General features: G+C 45.6%; 1 protein-coding gene across 3 annotated transcripts in view; it reads left to right on the top strand.

The window, feature by feature from the left end:
• Nucleotides 1-23000, top strand: part of raraa (retinoic acid receptor, alpha a) — a 71958-nt gene that overhangs the window by 14970 nt on the left and 33988 nt on the right. The window contains exon 1 of one of the 3 annotated variants that reach the window (XM_079577644.1): nucleotides 20218-21091. The exons of 1 other annotated variant lie outside the window; for it this stretch is intronic. In XM_079577644.1, the coding sequence (XP_079433770.1) occupies nucleotides 20914-21091 (178 nt within the window). In that variant the 5' untranslated portion in view covers nucleotides 20218-20913. Of the gene's footprint in view, nucleotides 1-20217; nucleotides 21092-23000 lie in introns of those variants that run through there. One more of the 3 variants, XM_079577643.1, reaches the window with a different exon arrangement.

The raw sequence follows: 23000 nt of genomic DNA, 5'->3' as shown, positions 1-23000 counted from the left end.
AATAGTTACACCATTGCACTGACATTTTTCTCCCTTATGCTCTGCTTTGTGTGTGTTCCAATCAAACCCGGTGTTTTTATTCCTTTCTTCACAGTTTACACGCCACCGCTGTCACCGAGTGTCTCATGGCGGCGTCTTGGCCACTCAGCACATATAAAGCCATCACAATTGTCAGCGGAGAATGCGCTCCATACCTCAAGTTTGTTTGTATGTCATTGTGTGCGGAGCCGTTTGCTGATGAAATTGCAACTCCCCCCCACCACCACCACCACTTCTTAATGTTATCTCGCTTCCTCTGGGCCCCCAACCAACCCAGCAAAACAGGGGGAAAATGGAGCGCTTTATTGGGACGCCTGTCAGGACTCCCCTCGGATTTATGGCCAGCAGACAGCGTTTATCACTCAGCCCGTGGAGGCAGCGGGAAGAGGAGGAGGGGTGGGGGGGGGGGAGGAAACACGAGGAATAGAATGGAGCGCTCCTCTATCCTCTATTTGCATATAGAGGTGCTTAAGCTAACTCCGATGATTTGTGACCCGGGATCATTAAATTATGACATATTTACGGGCTAGGCGAGCGTTGTTTGTTAAATTTACGGCGCCGCGTGTTTAATAGTGTTCTGAACAAATGGTGAAAAGGGGGGGGGGTAAAAAAAAAAAAAAAAAGTGAATGGGCTTTGTGTCTGAATTGAAATGTGTAATGCGCTGTACGTGTCGCGGATGCAGTACAATGTAGACGTGCTGAATCTGTAGGCTAATTTATGTTTACAAGGCTTTTCGATGTCGTTAATACTTTGTTATCCACCAGTTTTTCCCCAGTCTTGCTAAACGGATATAAGCTGTAAGTGTGCGCGGTTTTGGGAAGATAGTTAATTGCTATTTTTCGGACTGATATTGCTCTTATGGGTTTTGTGAGATTCGGGTCAAAGCGCACATTGGAAGCACTAGTCTAGGAGCATTATCTGACATCTGAGAGCTAAACTTTTGGCTGAAATCGTGCACAGTTTTTGTTCAAAAGTTTTATCCATTTTGCTTCGTGAATATCAAAATATCCTCTCATTGTTTGTCTGCTAATCTTTTTTGTGTTTAGTGTTCAGAATGACATTGAAAGGTGATGAATTGGCTCATATATGTCGTCTTTTTGCATGAGCGTTGGCTGCGGTGGTTTAGGTCTAAAACTATTCTGCAGAATGTATTCTAGCTACAGTGTATATATATATAGGAAAAACCATTTCCCCTGCAGTGCTGTCAGCGCTTGCTCTCCTCACTATAGAGTAAACCTTTTACTCATCCGAGTGCATAAAACTTTGCACAGTGAGAGGCAGAGACATGCTGTAGCTCCTGAGCCCAGTTGTGCCATAAGCCCATGATAGCGGTGACCTTGAATAATGTAGCCGCGCTGGAGAGTCGGATTCACACCCCGCTTAGTTTGGTCGCTCATCCCCTTCTGCTGTTGGAGACGATGAATTGGGCATGACAGAACCTCTGCGCAGGCTTTTAGCGAGGGGCGAAGGGGGGAGGCGGCAGCGGGGGGAGGGGTTAACCTCGTCATTAACACATGATGATTTAACCAGTTTGATTTACTGCGGCTCTGGCACAGCGGGCCGATCCTCTCCAAGGCGAAGGATTTCCTCTGGCCCTTTTGCATCATCCTTCCTTCCTTCCTTCCTGCCCCAGAGGAATTCCCCTATGTGCGCCGCTGCTCCGAACTTACCTCCTCCGACTCCAAGCTCGGACTGCGCAGTTAATCGCAATCAAAAAGTGCATATTTAAAACCAGATACCGGGACTAATCTTCAGCTAGACACGGAGTTATTAAATTGATTGGATGAGGACCTTCTGTGTGGCTTTAAGTTTTCAATGAAGTGTTGTGAGAAGTTTTTCACTTTTGAACTGAATCTTTATTTTATAACATCAATACCAAATCTAATCGCAATTGCAATTTCCCCCCAAAACTGTTCAGCCCTACTCCAAACCCGCCTGTTAACCAATCCTCCTCTCCATCATCCATTCTGCAGAGCTCATTCTCTCGTGTTCCCCCTGGTTCTACTCCCCAGCACGGGCCTGTATTAAGATTTAATGCCCCCAAACAAGTTTTCTGTGTCAGCCCAGCGAGAGTGTCAGCGGGGGCGCTCTGTTCCCCTCTCTGTCTCCGCTGAGCAACACTCTCCAAAGCTGCTTAGGCACACACAGGCGCGCCGAGGGGAAGCCAGTGTTTTTGGGCAAACAGATCCGCGCTGCCAGCCGTTTTGGAAGTTGACTCTAGGCCCAGCGTGAGGCGTGGTTCGGGATTATATCATTGTGCCGTGGTGCCGTTTGCAAAAAAAAAAGGGAGTCCATTTTCTTGCAGGGTTTTATGTCGGTGCAGCTAGAGGTGCTAGTTTGCAAACTTTATACACCGCCCCTAGCGCTGCAGACTCTGAGATTGTGCACCATCATACAATTTGCTCTCAGAAAAATATAGACTCTGCTGAGTGGAGTAAGTAACGGTAATACGTATTGCCTTACTGCAACCTGTGATTTGCCTTTTGCCAAGGGAAGACAACATTAGCATTTAGACTATTTTAAACCCCATAATGTTTAAGTTTTTTTTTAGGGCAGGAAGTGCACACTGAGGTCATAGACAACAACAATGAAGAAGACATAAGACGCTGTGTAAATATGTATATATAAAAAAAAAACTGAATGTCTTACTAATTTTTCCTGACTGGCATAAAAATATGCTGTGACTCACACATCTCTTATCCATTGCAGAATTCTAGTAGCACATCTTCAATAATGTTCTGCTTGGCTAAAGCCAAACAGTTTTAATTATGGGTTGGGGAAATAGATAACTTATTAATAGCACATCCCAGAGCTGTTTCGACTTGTCAGTTTTGAATATTAGCAATGGGAAGGTACTAAGTAACCTGCCAGAGCCAGTTTGATTCACAGTGCAAATAACATCAGCACAGTGATGTGAAATTGTTCCCTTTTAGTTCAGCATTTTTGACTGGTTTCATCAAGAGTGCCTCGTTTAGTCAATCACAGCCAAGACTCAAAACAAGGAACTACCGCAATAGCAAATACATATATAAATATTATTTATGAGGGATGGGAATCGATGCTTTCCGATGCTTTGCTCTGTTTGAGCAAAGCATCGGAACCGTACGTTTACTTCATTATCGATTCCTCCTATCGATGCTCCCGCTCTGTTTTTAGCACCCTTAGCCCTCCGCTAAGCTCTTGCCCTCCGTTTTGCGCGTTCACAAGAGACGAAGGGGCGTCGTCAATTAAAACAATTCATTGCTATAAATGTGTCAATTTCCATGTTTTCTCTTTGATGCTGCAAACGCTCCGTTTATTTACGCTGTATTTGTATTGGCTGACTTTGGAGTTTCTTTCCAAACTTTCAATACGTGGTTATTGACATGACACACAGGGTTCAGTGCCTCGCTGTCGCGCCCGCTGTCTCCCTGTGCCGCTGTGCTCTGAGACTGACCCGGTCTAAGTGCACCTCGGCCGCCTCTGCTCAGGCCCGGGGCTCGGAGTGGAGGCAGCGGCTGCCTGTCCCCGCCCTGAGCGCTCTGTGAGTGTGTCTTCCTCTGCCCGTCCCCACTATGAGTGCGCTATATGAGTGGATCGGCTCTCGCAGCTCTGGCTAACAGGCAGCAACAGAAGTAGCAACACACGGACGGGGGAAGGATTTGGGTTTGGGCTGAGACCGAGTTCTGTTTAGGTGTTACAAAACAGCATCAGTCTGCTACAAGTTACTGATGAACTGCCCATGTTTTTGATCAGCTACAGACAATCAAAAACGAAAGTCCGTCTGAATATTCAGAGGCCAGCTGCTGCAACACCGTAACCTCCACTCAACAGGGTTAAACTAACGTAATAACTTTGTGCGCTATATTTCAGACACTTGTTGAAAAGTATGTACAAATGTTACCATTCTATTTTAGAGAATGCCAGGCAGACTGAGTGCCTGCAGGAGCCACAGTATATTTGGAAACTTGCTTTATTTAATAAATATTTTTTCTTGGGAAAACTAACAGTGTGCCTTTTTTGATAGAGTTTATCAAAAGCACATTCATTCCTTGCTTTTCCCCAACACACAGACAAGTCACGAAGACAAGAGAGTGCAGATAAATGCAGTTCAAATCAATTATTATTATGTTTGTATGATATTCAAAACTTACTAAACTGAGTGAGAGGCTCGGGTGGAGGAGACAGAGATGAGTCGTGCTGTTTTTAGACGATGGACTGTTGCTAATTTAAAGTTATTTGTGTGGAAACGCGGGCTATCGCTAAGCGGCTACAAAGAGGACTTGTTGGTGACAGACACAAGACGAGAAACTCTGGCAAATCACTTGAAACTTCCTTCAGTGAAACAGGTCGTGGAGATGGATTGAGTTTGCTGCTGGCCTCCTACGATGTGCTTGTGCTGTGACATCGGTGAAAATAGCATCATGTCCGCGACAGACTTTAACGTAGCTCTGGAAGTGTAGGGCCACTTTACTGCAGTCCAACACTGGATCTTGACAAGACGCGCTTGTTGTTGTTTTGTTTTTATCACATTCGTTTTTTTTTATCTAGCCTACTTTATGTATGCCCTTTTAAGGTTTAAAGTTTTAATAGTTTATTATTTACGTTTTATGTTTCATGTTGCTCTGAAGAAAATTCCTACTTTGTGAAACTTGTTAATAATCCGACTTTCAGATTCTGTCGGATTATTAACAAGGAAAAGCTTTCAGTTTCTACATATCTGGATGGTGAGGGAAATGTTTTACTTCAGTGCCAAGTACGAAGTACAGTTTTTTGAAGGCCGAGTGTGTTATCAGAAGAGATCCAACAAATTACATAAAAAGCATGTGATCATTGAACAGGACACATGTAAGGTGCTATTGCACATGTTCTGCTGGGCATGTTTATTGTTTCCGATGCTGCATGACTTCATTCAACTTCTAGGCATTTGCCATTTAACCTTTCCTTCATACACAATCTTCGTCATCCCTCCTCCCCCCATACAATGCTGAGAGAATGCATGTTCATGTAGGCCAAATCATTGTGTATAAAAGTAAAGATGACTTACTCTCTGCTTTTCTATTGAACAGTTTACATATGTGTGAGATTTTCAGGAAAGAATGATCCCCCCAACCCAAGAAGTTAACATTAATTACAACAATTTAGCTTGTGCCTCCTGCTATTGGAAATTAAAAACGAATATGTTTGACCAAAATGTTCGTGGAAGCACAGATAGTAACCCTCGATATATTTTTGATGATCTGATAATGTACCACAGTTTGCATGCCTGTAAAACAATCTTTATTCATGCATATTTTACATTGGGACTACTGGGAGATAGCGCATTTATCCCGATCGACCTTTGACCGGAAGCGCCGCGCATGCGCACTACGAGATTACGACTTGGCTTATTAGCAGCAACATACAGTATAACCTGGAATGCTCCGCAGCGTGGCTTAAAGATTCTTTGCAAATTCAAATGTAACCTGATCACATTTCTCATGCCTTATTACGGATTGCTCTTTGATTTCTTTGCATTTCCCTCCTTAAACCCCTTAATCACAGGCTTCTCTCTCTCCTTCCCCATACCCACGGGACATCCCAATACACCAGCCTGCTAAATAATTAATGTGGGCAGGCCAGGCTGATTAAAATAACACACCGGGCCTCGTTCATCGCGCAGAATCATGGAGTTGTGGCTACGGCAGTGCTGCTGCTGCTGCTGCTGTGACCACTTCCATCGCCAAGACACATACATCCTATTAACCCAAATTAAGATTTCATGGGGAGTGTCAGCTTACATCTTTATCATAGCCCGCATAGAGCAATTGTTCTATTACGGTAATAACCATGCGCTGACAGTAATGTACGGACCAATTTGTGTTTCATTAGAATGTAAGGTATTATTTTTGAGGAGCATGAAACTTTAAACATTAGGCATTCACAACATAGGACTAGCCTCTGCCACTGGGGGTCATTGTTCCCCATCGCTGCAGATTCACCACCTCCTCTCAACATAGCTCAACAGGTACATGGGTTAAGGAAGTAGTATATATAATTTACCAGTTTACCAATAGAAAAGAATAGTGTGTGATTTTAGTATCAGACTGCCATATAATACAATTCTTAAAAAGTCTGACGTCCTGAACTCACTCTATCACCTTACCAAAGTGACATGATCATTGCTCTAAACAAGGTTACTGCTAGTTTGGTCTATCATTTATTCACCCGTGGCCTTGTTTTGCAAAAGCACATTTAGGATTCTGCTTCTTGATTTATTCACGGCGCCGCTCTCTCCTTCCTTTCCACATGTCTTCCCTTTCAGATCACTGTCCTTCATTTGTCTCTCATTGAAATGCTAGCACAGTTTTACCCCTCATTACCTATTTCGGAACACACTTGCGGCTCTGTTGCTCTGTAACCCGCTTTCAAACAGTCTCTGCACTAAGAATTTGGGCTGTTGAGGGTTAGAGAAAAGTGTGGGAATGTATTGATAGACAGAATGTTTCTTATTACTGTCTGTGAAGAAGATGGTTTTGAAATCTATAATGAGACACAATGGAATAAAAAGCAGGATGGCCGGAGTATCTCGTGCTAATTATGTGATACTTTTGTATCTTTGGATTGTGACTAGGCTAGTGTTGGCAGGTTTCTGACCTCCCTGGCTTCAGGTGAGATGGCCTCTCCATACCACCTGATAAGTGGCTTACCTCTTTGACTCGTTCACCCTCGCCGCTACATAGCTAAGTATGGAGCGTGCACATGATGGCTCCTGGATTAATGTCCTGATCCCTGCACATCCTAAAGCCTGTTTGTCCAAGTAAACAATCCTACAACTTGCCTCGGTCATTACCACAGATAAGCCTCTGTGTGTGTCTGCATAGAAACATCCAGCCGTGTTTTTATTGTATTTTTTTTTTTTTTTTTTTTTTACAATGAGCTTTCTCTGGATGGCAGGTCAGACAGACAGGCCTCTCCTCCTCCCACTCTTTTTTTTTTTCCTTCATCACAAAGAGAGGCTGCTTTACGAGGGTCTGGCTGCAGTAAAAGCCAGGGGTTGTAAGGGGGCACAGAAGGCTGTCAGGGAGGATGTAAATTACACAAATAAAAGTCTACAGTGGCACTGAGCTTCCCCCGGGAGAGAGGGAGAGAGGGAGACAGGCAGAAGGTGGGGAAGGAAATGTGTTTACCAAAACTTCACAGGAGGCGCAGGAACTATAGGAAAGTAAAAGTGGAAGAAAAACAAACGCAGGGGGAAAATTGTTCTTTCGGAGTGAAATTTATGCAAGAAACGGTGGAAAAAGTTTGCAGAGTTCCATCATTCAGCACTTTGAAAAGCCTGGGACTATTACTCAAACTGTGCACTTTTACCTCACCCGCTCCCATCCTTCCTGATTTACTCTCCATGTTGAGTTTGTTTTTCCAAACGATAATTCTTCTACATATAAGTTTTGAATTAGATGGTGAAAAAGTTGTGGGCTCATTGGGCATACCTGTGTGTGTCCTCACTTCAATACTAACCAGCCAATTCTTTTACATAAACTTGTGTGCAAAGTATTTGATTGGACCTCCAAGAAAAAGTATCAGTAAGGATCAAAGCTCACCGCTGACATTGCTGCGTGACCCGCCGGTGTGGACCTCCCTTTGATTGTTATGCGCGGGACACACACCATCTTGGAGCTTCTTTTGTGATGTGCTCAGCCAGTGCAGCCACCCAGAGGGGCACAGGAGGGGCAGCTGGCTCTTCTCTCTCTACCCTCACTGTGATACAGCGTGGGACCACCAAACCACAGCGGCCAGTGCCACAAGAGGAAGTTACAAATTCGAAAACTTTGATCTGAGATGGTGAACATTGAGTAACTCGAGCTATTTGGCGATGGCTGAGTGACTGTGTGTATATTAACCAAACTAGCCTTCTACCAACTAGCAGAACAATGGGAGCTTTATCTTTCTACTGTATGGAGGAGGCCGGGAGCCCATTGTTGGTGCAGATAACACTGTCCTCTGATGATGAATGACCTTTTATTGGTGCTAAATTGAATTAAATTAAACTGGGTTTGAAGGAGAAATGCACCCTTCAACAGCCTGTCATTACGTTTCATTTTGTTGCTATGATGTGCTTCTCAGGAAACGCTACTCTTGATGATATTTTGTTGCCATGCCAACCAGAGCGGGTTTCCCCACTCGCTAAATAAAGGCGCATTGGATGTATAGTTGTTGTATTTGCATAGTCAAGCACCGTTAACAAGCCTGCAGAGATTCAGACGAATGCGTAGGTGCCGAAACCACTGTCCAAACCTGTGCATATTTTTGGACAGTTGGGCCAACACGAAAACATGCTGTGTCCCACTCAGCTGTTTTGCCAGACGACCGGGTTTTTGGCAGAGCGGGGCATCCATTGTCTCTTTTGCTGGGATGATCGCGCACCTGCTTGTGGCCCATGCAATATGTGCACACGCTATTGTTCAAAACGAGATGAGACATTGCTACTGTAGCGCAGAACAATTTTGGAAATAAACTCATTTCCGCCACGTTCTGCCATTGCAATTGGATTTACGATTTATGTTTAACCTTTTAGAGAAGACAAAATATCACATGCATTCCGGATTATAATATGGGGTTAAGAATTTTCAGAAGTTAGGTCGTTGTTTTCCAAAGGACGTTGTATTACCTCCAATACATGCTCCAATGTTATTTCCCCTATCAATCCAACCTCCTCGTAATCACTTTTGCACACTGCAGTAACAAAAGTTCATCTCTCTCTAAGTGTCAGAGCTAACCATTTCTTTTGTTAGCCCCTCTCATTTATCGTCCAAGTAATACTCTTCTAATTCTTGGTATCGATCGGGCGCGGCTATTGATTCAGTGTAATTAGCTTTGTCTTTGCCTTGCATCTCGACAGCATGGCTTCGAGCGTCGTCTTTTTTTCCCCACTGCATTAGCGTCGACGGTTATTCCGCGGACGCCGTATGACACCAATTATGGGCATCAGTCAAGTCAGGCCGCGATATTTGCTTTCGAAGAAAAGATTTGAAGTCATTTTGCACACGTCCGTTTGAGGGGGAAGTGAATGAATGGTGAACATAGCCAAAGCCTTCTCTGTGTGCAGTTTTTATTGCTTTATAACCACAGGCGGGAGCGTATACTGGCGCTCCAACATATGGGGCGGTGTCTGACTTGACGTTTCTGTGAGTGCAGCTAGCAGGTGTTTGGAGCTCGGTTTGAAATGGTTTGCGCGTTATTCGTCATCATTAAAAGCTAAATTACCGGAGTGAGTGAGACAGACTTCTCTCCAAATGTCGAACTCTTGGGAAATATAGCTCGGGGGCCTATTGTCTGTGGGAGACTATAGCTTTTATGATCCCATTGGAAAAGTCCAGTCGTTGGGTTTGTTAATGCATTTACGTCGTGGAATCGATTAAAAACACACATACACTCAAATATTTCAAGGATTTCAATTTCCAATGTTTTCCAAATGGACTGAGCTAACGTTTTGAACAAAGCAATACCTCAAAGTAGCCACCAGACCCTCCCCTGCATTCTGAACCAGTCTGATAAATTGGGAATCGAGTTTAACATTTCAGTATTGTGACAACGTCTCTTCAAAGTCATCTACTTGGATCTTCAAAATGGCTGAACATTTCCAGACAGACTAAGTTAGATTTCTATTATTAATCTATGATGATAGTTTTCATCATTGGCCGCGTGCGTGCCTCCGCGCTGAATGGCACGCTGCGCCCCTTTAATCGCCATGTTTAATGTGAATTTTTGGGGCATCTGAATGTCAATAGATCCATTATCCTTTATCAGGGCGGCGCAGGAGCACAGGGAGCAGATGAGGCCGCATCACTAAATGGATAAATGGCTGGATGGATAGATGGATGTCCTATGACACACTCCTGTTAACCATCGCCTCGTCCCCTTCATGAATTATTCACGGCCGCTCTGCACTTGTTCTACAGCCTCCACTGTCAGAACACTCCCCATTAGACGCTCCATCATCCCGCTCCAGTATGGCCAAATTATTGAGTCCGATCGACATGTTGATGGAATTCGGATAAAGTGTATTTTACATCACGACGCCGCCCAAGGTCAAGGAAAAGAAGGCCTGCGTCGCAATATGTTTGACGTCTCGCGCGATGGACATTTTGCAACGTAGGGAAGTTGGGTGGAAAATGTGGAAATGTTCGACTTTTTCAAGCGTGTGTCACAAACTGTATATCTTCACAACGTTGGCCAAGTTTTCTTCTTGAGGAACCTGTTTTGTAACGCAACATAGACAAGTCATAAACCATGTCACTAACGTACTTTTGCGTCAAAGTTTGTTTTCATTGCCGTTCATCCGTTTATTGCTACAGATATGCGGATGTTTTTAGGCATGTTGCTACATCATACACAACTCTGCCAGTGATGCAAAACCTGCGCCTAATGATCTCTTTATAAGCTGATTTATTTGACTGGAGTGATTGGAAAAGATCATATCTATCTGAAATCAGTGCAAAGCAGCAACTGATGGTCTATTTTGATTGGTTTTATTTGTGATCCGAACAGTACATAGGTCTATTGCCTTCTAGAATCTGTGCTGTTTGAGACCTGACTGAGTAAGGGCCTTGAGATACACGACCTCTACGTCCCCCCCACCCCCCCTACATTTTGCAACTGTCACACCCAGCATTGGCACATGACTCCCACCGTCAGTGTCACAAAACGCCCTCTTAGTTTACGCAAGCACAACATCGTGTTCGGGCCAACAAATCATGCCTTCCTGTTGGGTAAAATCCTTTCATTGCCGCTCATGTAGAGTTTTAGTATAATTGTTTGGCTGAATTTGATGTTCTTTGATAATCCAACCACAGCTGTGTCCACATCTGTACCTCCGTCCATTACGTTCAGCCGCGCCACATCATAAGACAAAGCTAAAAGGATATTAGCTCTTTAGCGACCTTGCTACAACCGTGGCCCATTCGCTGTGTTTTGCCCGACTGTATTTATTTTCGCTTGGACTTTAGAATGGTTGGGATTTTGACTTTATCTTTCGCAGCAGCTGGATCTGGCCCGGGATGGCGTACAGAGGGGGGGAGCGAGGGAGGTGATGAATGATCCGTCTACAGTTGGAGGAAAATAAGGGCAAAATAAAACAGACACGGGCGTAGGGCCAAGTGTGTGTGTGTGTGTTGCATTGAACGCACGAAGCATTCACACCTATGGTCCAATAGAGTCTAGACTGTCTGGCACTCACCTGTGTGCTTATGGAAATGTACATCAGCGTGCGCTCATCCAGGAGAAGGCTTTGAAGGGGTTTTTACACTCGCTCGGAACATATCTTTTGGCGGTGGCGAGTGGAAATATGGCAATCGATCCGTGCGAGCCGGAGCGGAGGCGTTTGTAGCGGGGGAGAGCAAGAGATGGGAGCGGGGGTATCGACGGATCTCTGAGGATGATGGGGTTAACTGGTGATCGGGTCTGACACTTGCAGCCTGGCACCGGGGCTCTCACCTCCACACATGAGCAGGCTCAGCGGTCCAGTACACGAGAGGATTTACGGCTGTTTGATGGGAGCCAAGTCGTTGGAATTGGTTGATTTCAAAGAGCTTGAAAGTTTGTCTCATGTTGCGTAGACATACTGATAAATTCATGTTATCTGAGGCACATGTTCCAAACAGTAAAAGTGGTAAAGTCAAATCATGCCAACTTACCGCAGCAAACAAACACAGTGGTTATTATTATGATTCTATCTTAGCCCCAACTCCTCTCCCTCAGGATTCAACATGGAGTACTAGGATTGTCAGACTGTCACTTGGTCCTTGGGCAAGACACTTCATCCACACTGCGTCTTTGACTGTCTAGAAAAGCGCGACATGAAACACATTCTTAGTAATAAAAATTAGAAAGGTATTTGACTTGACTGTGTTTGTTTTCGTTGGAGAGATTTTGAGAGTTGTTGAATAAGCCATTGCATTGTTGCTCTGTTTGCTGGATCCAGCCCGTAGCTACAAGGTATTTTGGGCCTCACAGGGGAACACATATGAAATACTGTAACCGAAACTCCAAAAAACTGCACCTTGCGCAGATGAGGAAATCTTAATCCACAAACTTTTAACGCCTTAAGCTTAAGTAATGCTTATGTCTGCAAATTTTAATGCCACGTTAGCTTATACTTACGTCATATACTGTACTGTAATACTGTAAAAATGACAGTTTTCATTGCAGGTTGGCATTTTGTGAGAGTTGTGTATGAATTACTGCCCAAATACCATACTTAAAATGCTCTCCGGAATGTTGGAGGATGTTAATGTAATTCTGATTCTCAAATACCATCAGAACCAGGCCAAGACTATACCAGGCCTAAAATGTGCCTCTTTTTCACCATCGTAACTTTTTCTGTTTTCTTTTTTTTTCCTGTCAAAGATAGGAAGTTAAATCTGTATTAAAACATCCCCTGTATAAAAAAAAAAAAAAAAAACTTTCCTCCACAGCTGAAGTGAACTCTTTTTTTTGGTGTTGCCGTGTAAAAACAGTGAAAGCTCGAGAGACAGCAGGCGAGAGAACAAGAGAGGGAGGAGACAGCACAACGCTCCATCATGCTGTCAGTGAGTGCAGCTTTAGCCCCAGCTACAAATAAAGAGTGTTTTTAAAAGGTGCTGTGAGGTGTTCTGAGGACGATTCGGATAAATGACTTCTCCTTTTTATTCAGAACCGTGCTGGAAAAGCCCCACGGGGTCAAGAGACGGTTCAGCAGCGCGACTAAGGATCCACCGCAAACCCAGACTTCTATTATAGACAGCTGATGTTTTTGTTAGCTGTGACACTATAACACATTAGCGCTTGGGAACGCTAATGTAGACCAGTGGGGGCATGTAATGCGGAACAATGGGGGTAAAATATTGGAAGGAGCAGCGGTGAAAGGCAGCGAGCGACAATAGCGGAGAGCCCGGGGTGACAGAGGGGGGCGATTAATGATGGATTTTTTACTGGTTAAATATTATCAGGCTCTTTTTTCATGTAAGCTCCCCCCCTTCCCTTCCCTTCTTCATGGGATCACACAGAGAATGGTATGACATGGGCGACTAATGGTTTGCGCCTTTCACTTTTCGTAATGACTTTCTTTTGGGACAGCCCCCTCTCTCCGGGAGCATGACACAGATGGTTGTGGTCGCCGTAGTGACTGTGTGGCTTCTTACTGAGCCACTTAAGAATATTTCGATTATAAAGTCGGTTTGGACCTCTTTAAATTAAATCAAATCTTGGCACGCCTTTCATCACAAGAAAATTTGCAAATGAAGACAATGGTTCCACCTGTTTTTACTTGTACTGTATATTTTGTTGGCTCAAAGTAGCATTTTCAAATGACCTTTCTTGTAAAAGTTTGGACGGAGGAGGGAAAAGAGAATCTGGATTGTTTCGTGTTTCAGTTCAGGAAATCATAGTTGTTGAAAGCTGACATGAAGTTTTTGCAACCCCGCCAGCGTAACTTTGTTTGTGTGAGCCGCTCCAAGCAGACGTGTCATTGAGTTGACATTGGAGGATGTGCGTAATGTTACTGAGCAACAGTTGTGCAGTGCGGAGAGATACAGGCTCACTTTTGGCATATGATTATCCGCGTGACGTCGAAGCGCTTCCCACTTTTTTACTGTGTTTGTTTTCGCCTTAATGGCTGCAGCCTGAGACGAGCCAAATGCCTGAGGATACGAGTCTGACATTGAAAGCTAGTTCTCGCAGCTGTTCCCTGGCTTTGTGGTCTCTAAAGGGGCTCTTATTTGTCGTGATGACTGAGCGTAAGAGAGCAGTGGTGCCATGACAATCTGCGCTGTGATCGAGGCTTTGACCTACATGCACCTCTGATACTTGTGGGTAAAGAACGCTGGCTCACGTCCAATTAATGCAGCATGTGACAGCTCCGGCCTATCATCAAGGGCATTACATAAGTGAATGGACTGGAGCTGGCAGCAGGGCTCGCTCTGGAGGTGGATAACTGGAAGTTTAGAGCTGACCGCAAAATGGAGCTTTGTGAATGTTGCATTATATAATTTAGCAGAAAATATTGGACATGTGGTCTTGATTTGGTTGGCGTTGGGTTTGTTTGGCCATGAAAGAAATTATGTTTTTGTGCGGAGAGTCGATCCAGGAGGTTTTCATGAGTCTTTTACAAACGTGAGATGCGTCAAAATGTGTGTTTGTTTGCATGTGAGGAAGGGTGTGTTTGGTGTGGATCCACATGAACTAAAATCTTAAAGGAACAGGCCATCGTTTTTCCATACTGAGATATGTTCTTACCTGAGCCTAGACGAGTTGATGCGTACCTGTCTGGTCTTTGTGCATGCGCTCAGTCACGCAATAATACCAAAGACGTTGTTAGCATTTAGCCTCTCCCAGCTTGTTCCTCCTCAGTTCCAAACTGTATTTAAATAGGGAAAATGTGGAAGAGCTTGATAGTTTCTAATTTTACCCCAGTTTTGAGCTATAGGAATATGCTGGGAGAGCCTAAATGCAACATTCTATTTGCGTGACTATAAAACACAATATAAAACAGTACACCCAATTGGCAGACATACACCTGCAATAAAAGGGTGCTGATGTTCAGTCATTGCAGTTGGAGAAGATTTGAAAGTCCCATTACCACCAATATAAGTACATGTATGTATAACGTATGTATTAATAAGCCTGAAATACGAAGGACCGAAATTAAAGCCAGTTCTAAGTTGAGTGTGTTATTAACAAAGTCAACAGTAGGTGCTTCTTCTTAAACATTCTCCCAATTCATTTGAAATGCTGACGACTCCTCCCTCAGCCTCATCACTCTTTGAATGTGGCAGAGTCATCCATTCCATTAACCCTCCTTCTGCTGCACTCCTTGGCTCGAATACAGGCTGCCCCCCTCTCCAGCCCCCCAGTGCCTGGTATGAAAGCTGAGGCAACAGGGGCCACAGCAGTGACAGTGGCGGGGGCATTTGTCATGCTCTGAACCGCAGCAGTCTGTTGCTCTCTCCAGTGCCTTTGTTGTCCCCAGGTCACAACTTGCTGGCTAAGCAGGGGTTTTCACATGTTTCATTAACATCTGAACCGCCAGCCACTCTGCAGTGTTTACATCCCCGCGTTATGAATGTGCACGGACTGAATGGGATGAATGTGCTTGCAATTTTAGGCCCATGTACAGTATATCTAACAAAGCAATAGTCCTGTTAATCTTTCGTGGATGACCTAAAAACAGTTTTAGGGAAATTCGAAGAGTCAAAACCATTGGGAGCCTTTTCTCCTTGAGCAGGCATGTTCACAGAAGATTCTCCATTAGTTGTGGTCTGTTGATTTCTTTATTCAGGCAGAAGAGATAGCTTCATCTTTTTCCTGCTGCACAAACGTATAGAAAGCATAGTATCGTTTGTTGGCATGTTGGTTGCACATTCAGCCTACAGACATCTACCTCTGTCTGCTTCATGGCACACAGAACCTTCGGAGACACTGAACACCGTGCCCTCTCTGGTGTTAGGTGTGAGGGGCACCACTTAAGTGGAGGTCACTGATCGAGGTGTTATAAGGCTTTGGGCAGAACAGATAGCTCCGTCTTTTGCCTGCTGCACAGATGTATAGGATAAGTAGAGTAGTTTTTGTTGCACATCCAGCCTACAGTCATCCACCTCTGCTCGCTTCACGGGACACAAACCCTTTGTAGGAAACACAAGTGCACTGTGCCCTGCCTAGCACTGGGTGTGAGGGGCACCACTTAAGTGGAGGTCACTGGTCGAGGCGTTATAATGCTTTGAGCTGGGCACGACGAGACTGAGGGCAATCCACTTAAAGCGAACCACTCACCCCTCCCCACGTCATCACCTCCTCGTATCCCCAGGGCCAGTCCAGCATCACACTTCTGAATAGAACCGCAGTCAGCCCTCTGCTGCACTGACCACACAGAGAGATGGCAGCAGGAGCACTGTGCACATCCACTGGGTTGTTTAACTGTGAGATAAAATGGTTTGAATCGGGACAAATCAAAGAGCGCTGGAAGTCTGAGATGTGTTTGTGCATTTTAGAAACATTAGGCTGAAGGCAGTAATCAGGCTGTGGGCAGAGCCGATGAAGAAGTGCGGGATAAACATGATGAATAGATGCTAGCTGGAGTTATAAACTCATTAGTGATGCCACTTTGTAATGAGTTTTGGCAGAGCGGAGCAGAACTCCTACTTGTGCCAGCCTCGTCCCTCCCCCCGACTGTCTGCTGCACTCTGCAGTCATCAGCTACAAATCTTTTTATGTTTAACACTTTCATCATTGTAATGCCTCTCTTTTATCTTCGCTGCCCTCTCTCAGTTGTTCTTTTTGTCCTTCTAGTCTTCTTAATAGAATTAGCAGTGTCCGTTCATATGTACTAAAAACTCCTTGTTCCTGACAGCTAATGGAGGGCCATTCTGTGTCAAATGAATGATATTGAGATATCCTTCCTCCAGGGTAACATCCATAGCAATTTTCTCTTGATTTGCAGAGTGATGGCCTCAGTGCAAAGGAGCATAGACCTAATGATCATTGCGGAGATGGGCTCTCTAACTCAAGGCCATAGAGTGGACTGAGCCATACAATAAGCCTGTCTCCTCCCCCGCGCTCTTTCTCTGCTGAGGTATTTCCAGAATGCCGCGGGCCATGATGGATTTATGAGTAGGCCATACTTTGGTAAACACCGATGGTGGGGAGCTTTGTTCTCCCTCTGTGATATAGTGAAGGTCCCCATAAAAAATGGGAAAACCAGGTTACGGCCACCATAGAGTGGAGCTAACAATAAAAGGCTTTATGGGCAGATATAGGCCTGTACCATAAATGCTGGAATCTGCTGTTGGAGGGACATTAACAGCATAATGACAGGGGCCACATCCCTGCTGCCACTTAAGGCTCTCGTTGGTAAAGACACAGACTGAGCAGGGCTAAAGATAGCAGGGTGATCTATAGAACAGTTTATCTTTTTAGCCCTGTGTGGACCACTGTGTGCGCATACGGGACACCCAGCTCAGAGGTGCAGGCTGCACAGTGTACATCAATAACTGTGCCGTGTTCGCACATCGAAGGGTCGGGCCCTCATTACACAATGGCCTGGAGTCGCAGAGCACAGCTGTTGGGCTTGGCTGGTGCTGCTGGGTCAAGCTACACAGAACCAGCTGTGCAAACAAGCGCTGTGCACACAAACTGTAGCGGCAGTGAGCCCCGCGCAGTAGTGGCAGTAGTTGTACCTGATCATTGCTCCTCGATTGGGACACTCCCCTCCCCCTGGGCTGCTTGTCTTGAAGCTCGTGCCCGTGTGCCCCCCACCTACATACAGGCCCAGGTAAGTGCAGGCAGGATGTTTGAGCCAACTGCAAGGCACAACTTTGTTTTCCTCACTCTGACAATTTCAGCTAAAGGAAGTGGTGATGCTCACGTTGGTAGAGGTCGAGAAAGACTTAAGATAGGTACAAATGTGATGTTGTGCAGTGAGACCAGAGTAAATGTTGCTAGTCCGGTTCCCATCCTAGCAATGGAGCAGGCGGATTATGGTGCTCTCTACGCAGTCATAGGATAACACCACTAACACGCCCCCTCTGTGTGTACCTCAGTTCAACAGCATCAGCATCACCAACCTGCTTTCCTTTTCTAACCCGGCCAACCATCCTTGCTCTGTCTCGTCCTCCGCTTTACTGGGTCACTGTTAAGATTTAAGCACGATTGCAGACTTTGCCGAGGCTTGTCCAACTTCCTTATCGCCAGGGCATTAGCCATCTGCTGGCACATGTGTGGGACGGCCCGGGGGGAGGTGTAAGCATGAGCACAGGCCTGTTGTGTTTATGGAGTGGCCACAAACGCACACAGGAACTCCCAAATTAGAGCCAGGGCCACTCTAAACTCAAACATGTCTGTCTTTATCTTGTCAGGGAGATAGGGTTTACTCCAGTCAAGTGTTGTCTTCGCGCTACACCAGCTTTTTCCCATTGACTCATGCTAGCCGCACCGAACTGGCCAGACCTTAGCAGACTTTTCCATGAGGTTGATTTTGGTGTTTTGATTTAACCGTCCGCTCCAATAAAGCGTGCATTGTGCAGGAAGTGTTTCTTGACGTGGGGAGGGAAAAGTTATCCCCCGAACAGAGCAGAGGAGTCAAGGGACAGATGATTGCAGATGTTGTTGATGGACCGACTCCAAATACTCAACTAATTAGTTCACCCAAGTTGTGCTTGCAGCTCCACTAAGGCCACTCTTCCTCTTTTTATCACACGCTATAAGCCAATGACATAACGGCCCATTGTTTGCTCTAACCTGTCGGCTCATCGCCACCAAGGGGTAATGGCAAGTGAGAGGTGATTGGGGGCACGTTTTACTGCTTCCTAACACCCTGATTGGGCTGAAGAAAGAAGAAGAGTGAGGCAGTAAAAATAGTTTGACACCCTCAAGGTCCAGCCGGCAATCTCCTCTCTGCCTGGGCCCATAAACCTCTTTGAAATCCCCCTTGAAGGCCCTTTCCACGGCTGCTCCACAGCTCCTCTTCCCTTTCCCCTACTGCAGCTGTGTCCTCAATGACTGGCACACTGGGCCTGATGTGTTACAAGTAATTCCCACTATTTTATACAAACTAGTAATTCTGTGTCTTGTGATGTATCCGTATTGATATAATATAATAATGTTCAGAGAATTACTGCACCATGTTGCATGTTGTCATCGTTAAAAGTATATCAAGTCCTGCAGAGTTGGAGAAAACATAACATGTTAAGTGTTCCCTCCCCCTCTATAATGATGATTAACTGTGTGTTATCTCTCACTTGTTCTATTAGGATGAATGCTCTCCTTCAGAGAACAAAACATAGCCTGGAAAATTAGCATTTTCTGACAGCCATGACTTATGGTGCTAATCCTGTCAAGGAATGTGTGGAGCACTATCAGAGCAGGCGAGGGGTGGCAGTGGTCTGGGCTGTTATCAGACCAGGTAAACACAGCAGGTTCTGCATTACAGAAGTGTCACAGGGAGTGGAGGGGCAGACCTCCTGCCAGCGCCTCATGCTGATAATCCTCTCCAAAAACTGTGCTGGGCTCAGGTAGATATCAGCCAGGGGCAGGGCCTCGTCTGCATACAGTCAAGACACACACAAACAGAGCTCTCCTTTTCTTTTACGGTCCACACTGGGAAAGGGGTGACAGTTTGATGAGCTGACTGCACAGAAACAGAGACTGAGTGATCTGATTTGCATCTGAAAGAAGTGGAGCTTCACTAATCTTAACTCAAATAATAAAGAGATTATTTATTTTACTTTTACCTGAAATAGTCCCTTCATAGCAGCAGCTCAGACTTGACCATGAGGATTCAGTTCAGACATGTCACAGCTTGATTAGGCGCATAAAGACTGATCGCATGACTCTGAAAAGGAAATCATGTCTTTGTGGCAGTCACTGTGATCGTGCAGTTTGAGTTGGAACCTCATGAATGACACCACTCTTGTTTGCTGAACAAGTCGCAACAATGCTGCGTGGAATGCAGTGGAGTAAAGGTGGAGTGGTTTGCATGTGATGCAACTTGATGCAGACACTTGTTGAGCTGGGCCCAGCAGCTCAAGTGTGAGAAAAGTCAAGCTGGATCTGTTTTCTGTGAGACGCCTCAGCAGGCAGCTCCTCTGTGGGCAGATCCCAAGCAAAAGTGTAATGATGTTTCTTAAACAGCACAAGGTGGGGAATTTTAATAATGTGGGATGGGAGCGAGCCAAAGAGGCGAGTCCGAGTCAGCCAGTGGGTCACCAGGAGGTGAGGCTGCCTACTTCCCTGAGTTCAGGAAAAGTTCAGCCGCATAGCATTAGGCAAATGAGGGAGACAGCGGCTTGGGGGAGAGAAAATCAGAGGCAAGGGGACTGCTGGGAGAATGGGGGAGAGGGTCACATTAGTGAGAAGGAGGAGCCCAAATAAAGAGTAGAGAGGGAAACTTTCAGGAACACAGTTAGACATATTTGAGTGGCCCTCCTTATGTCCCTGTGCAGAGATAAAAGACTAATGTGTGAACTTATATAACTCAATCATGTTCAGAAATACTGCGCTATTTAAAGAGACTGTAGTCAGTCCCAAGCTCTGCCGCTGTTTCTATGAGGGACTTCCAGCGTGACGTAGCTGAAGGGGTTAAAGGTGGGCGGGGCCACGCATGAAAAGAGTCCGAGGGAAGAGAGAGGTAGAGCAAGGGAGACAGAGAGGGAGAGAGAGAGAAAAAGAAAAAGAAAAAAAGTCGGAGGAGGAGCCAGCGCGCGCTCAGCTGCTGTACCTTGTCACATTTGTGCAGAACATGATAGCCGCACGATTTGGTGTGGGAACGGTCTGGGCTCCCCTCCAGGACACAAACAAGGCAGCCGCTGGATGTCTGCGCGTCCCTGGGAGTCACTGAAGAGCTGGCCCGGTACCGGAGGGCTTCACGGGGCACGGGACTGAGCGGAGAGCGCAGCGCCTCAGCGGAACAAGCAGCAGGCGCACACGGGACAAGCGAGACAAGCGACCATAACCGGAGAGAGGACAGACTGCAACTGCACGGGGATTCCTTCGAGCTCCGGACAATTTTCTTTTGGGATTCTAACTCGTTTTCTAAAATGTGGATACAGCTTGCTGTGTAGCAGCGCGCGGCCAAGCGGACCCAAATCTAAAGTTAATTTCGGCACAGTCCGCGGTGGGAACGATGCAGACAGCTTTTCACAATATTCTGAATTTACGCGCACGCGGCTAAGCTTCGTGTTTGTTTTTTATCAACATCCGACCGCAGAGAAGATGCCTAATTCCCCTATGCCCACGCTGTGTCCGGATTTACTACTTTTCCCTCGATTGTAACGCAGTTCTGGAGCCACGAAGCAAACGGCCCGCCTGTCTGTCTGCCTGCGCGTGTTTGTGCCACTCTTTTCCGCTCGTTTCGCCAATAACCCCCCGCGATCGTGCTGCCGCGGATGATGTATGAGAGCGTGGACGTGGTGGGACTGAACCCCAGCCCGAACCCGTTTTTAATGATGGATTATTACAACCAGAGCCGAGGATGCTTGATCCCGGAGAAAGGACTGGTGCCCGGGGCGCCACATCCCTACAGCACGTCCATCAGGAACCAGCACTGGAACGGCTCCAATCACTGTAGGTGCCCTCTGTCGCTTTCCCAACTTCATCTCACTAATTGGACAGGCGTTAAAGCGGGTTTACATGTCCAACTTCTTCTTCTGTATTGCTCTGACGGTGTTGTTCAACTCAATATTCCCAGACCTTGATAGTTGCATTATAAATACTTGACCCACTTTCAGCTCTGCCTCAGTCAACTATTGCAGCCCGGTTGTGTTTATTATTATTGTTTGTTTGTTTTTCTAGCCATCCTCTGTGTCCCAAAAATATACACTTGATACAGACAGGGTTTTTTTTGGCAAGCCGTGCCAACCTTAATCAGATCATACTACTCTGCCAGTGTTATCCCTCTGGCTCCTTTGATAATCTTACTACACGTTGGCTCACAGGCCAGGAGTGTTCAGGCTTTGCAAATGAGGACAACCCAATGTAAACAAGTCCTATTTTTAGGCTTTTTGGTATTGCAGCACTTGTGTGTTCATTTATTTTCCTGTGAAGTGCAATGCTTCTGATCAGGAGTGACAGGCAGGGCTAAAAATAGCACCATATTAAGGTCTGGGAGATTTTTAAGAAGCCACGTGGAAAGATGCGGGGGTTATCTCCAGCCAGTTTGATACAGTAAGGGGCAGGGCAATCCAGGTTAGGAGTTTTATTACGGCACCATTCTTCACCTCGAAGGGAGCAGCCCTGAACAAAACTCCCAATGAGGCCTATATAAAGCAGATAGCCCTGTTGTCTTTCACAGCTGTAGGAGTGTAAAAAGACAGGAACCCTCCATAGGCTCTTAAGGGCCAATTTCCTCCTAATCTCCACACTATAGCATACCACACAGAAGCAAATTGAAACCGTTATTTGAATGCTTTGGCACCGACTACAAACTTTGTTATTCCGCCTCTCCCAGATTTCTTTTTTTTTTTTTTTCCCACTCCGCATATTTTGTTCAAAGCCAGGTTTCCAGCCAGCTTGATAGCGTTTATTGAGCTGGCCCACTAAACAGCTCTAGTGGCGGCATTGATTCGAACCATGTGAGCTTGTCTGAGGGGCGACGGGGGCGGTGGGGGTGCTGGCCCAGGAAAAGACCTATGATCCCTTCTACTCCACTCCACATTGTTGTGCTGGGGCGAGTAGAGGGGGGTGGGTTGGTTATGGCTTGGCACGGGGCGGTATTGCTGTAGCCGCCTTTAATACCGGCATGTAATAAAAAATTCAGTGCCTGACCAGAGGATTTGTGTTCAGAGAGGGGCAGCCCGGCATTTGTGTCCTCACGTGGAGTCACTGGAAACGGCGGGCGTTTGCTTTCGATTTGAGACGAATCAAAATGCATTTTTTTTTTCTAAACATCTGCCAGCTTTTTTAAACGAAATACAGCCCGTCTGAGACAGCAGCCATCCAATGTGTCTATCCCTCTGAGCTTTTTTTCCTTTTCGCACACTATCTTCATTACAAGCTTTACGGAAGGGAGACAGAGCGCATTCGTCAGCCTTGCTGAAGAATGCCCAAAATGCCCTTCTTGACCCGTTAAGTGGCCCAAGCATCCATCTATCCTACATCATATGGTTAATTCCTGCCTCCTGATGTTATTAGTCTCTTAACTTGTCCTATAGTCATTATAATCCAGATGCTGCAGGTCCGGCTACAACCAAATGTTTCCTGCCTGTTATGAATGAAACAACTCTTTTTTTTTTTTTTTTTTTTTTTTACGATCTGAGTCTCATTAATGAAATGCATTGAAGGTTCCTTTGTTTCAGTGAGACTATGACGTCTGAAACGTCTCAAACTTTTCTCATCAGGTAGATCCTCGTTACAAAATGTCACCTTCCAGGTACCGTCAGGCCTAGATCAAGCTCAAATCCGGACTAAACCGAGTCTAAAAACGGCATGGAGCTACGAGGGCTTGTCAGAGCCTTTCCAGCAATTACGAGCTCAT

This window comes from Gobius niger (assembly GCF_951799975.1).
Source record: "Gobius niger genome assembly, chromosome: 19".
NCBI lineage: Eukaryota > Metazoa > Chordata > Actinopteri > Gobiiformes > Gobiidae > Gobius > Gobius niger.
Note: the sequence above shows the minus strand (reverse complement) of the source record. Positions and strands in the feature narration are given on the sequence as shown.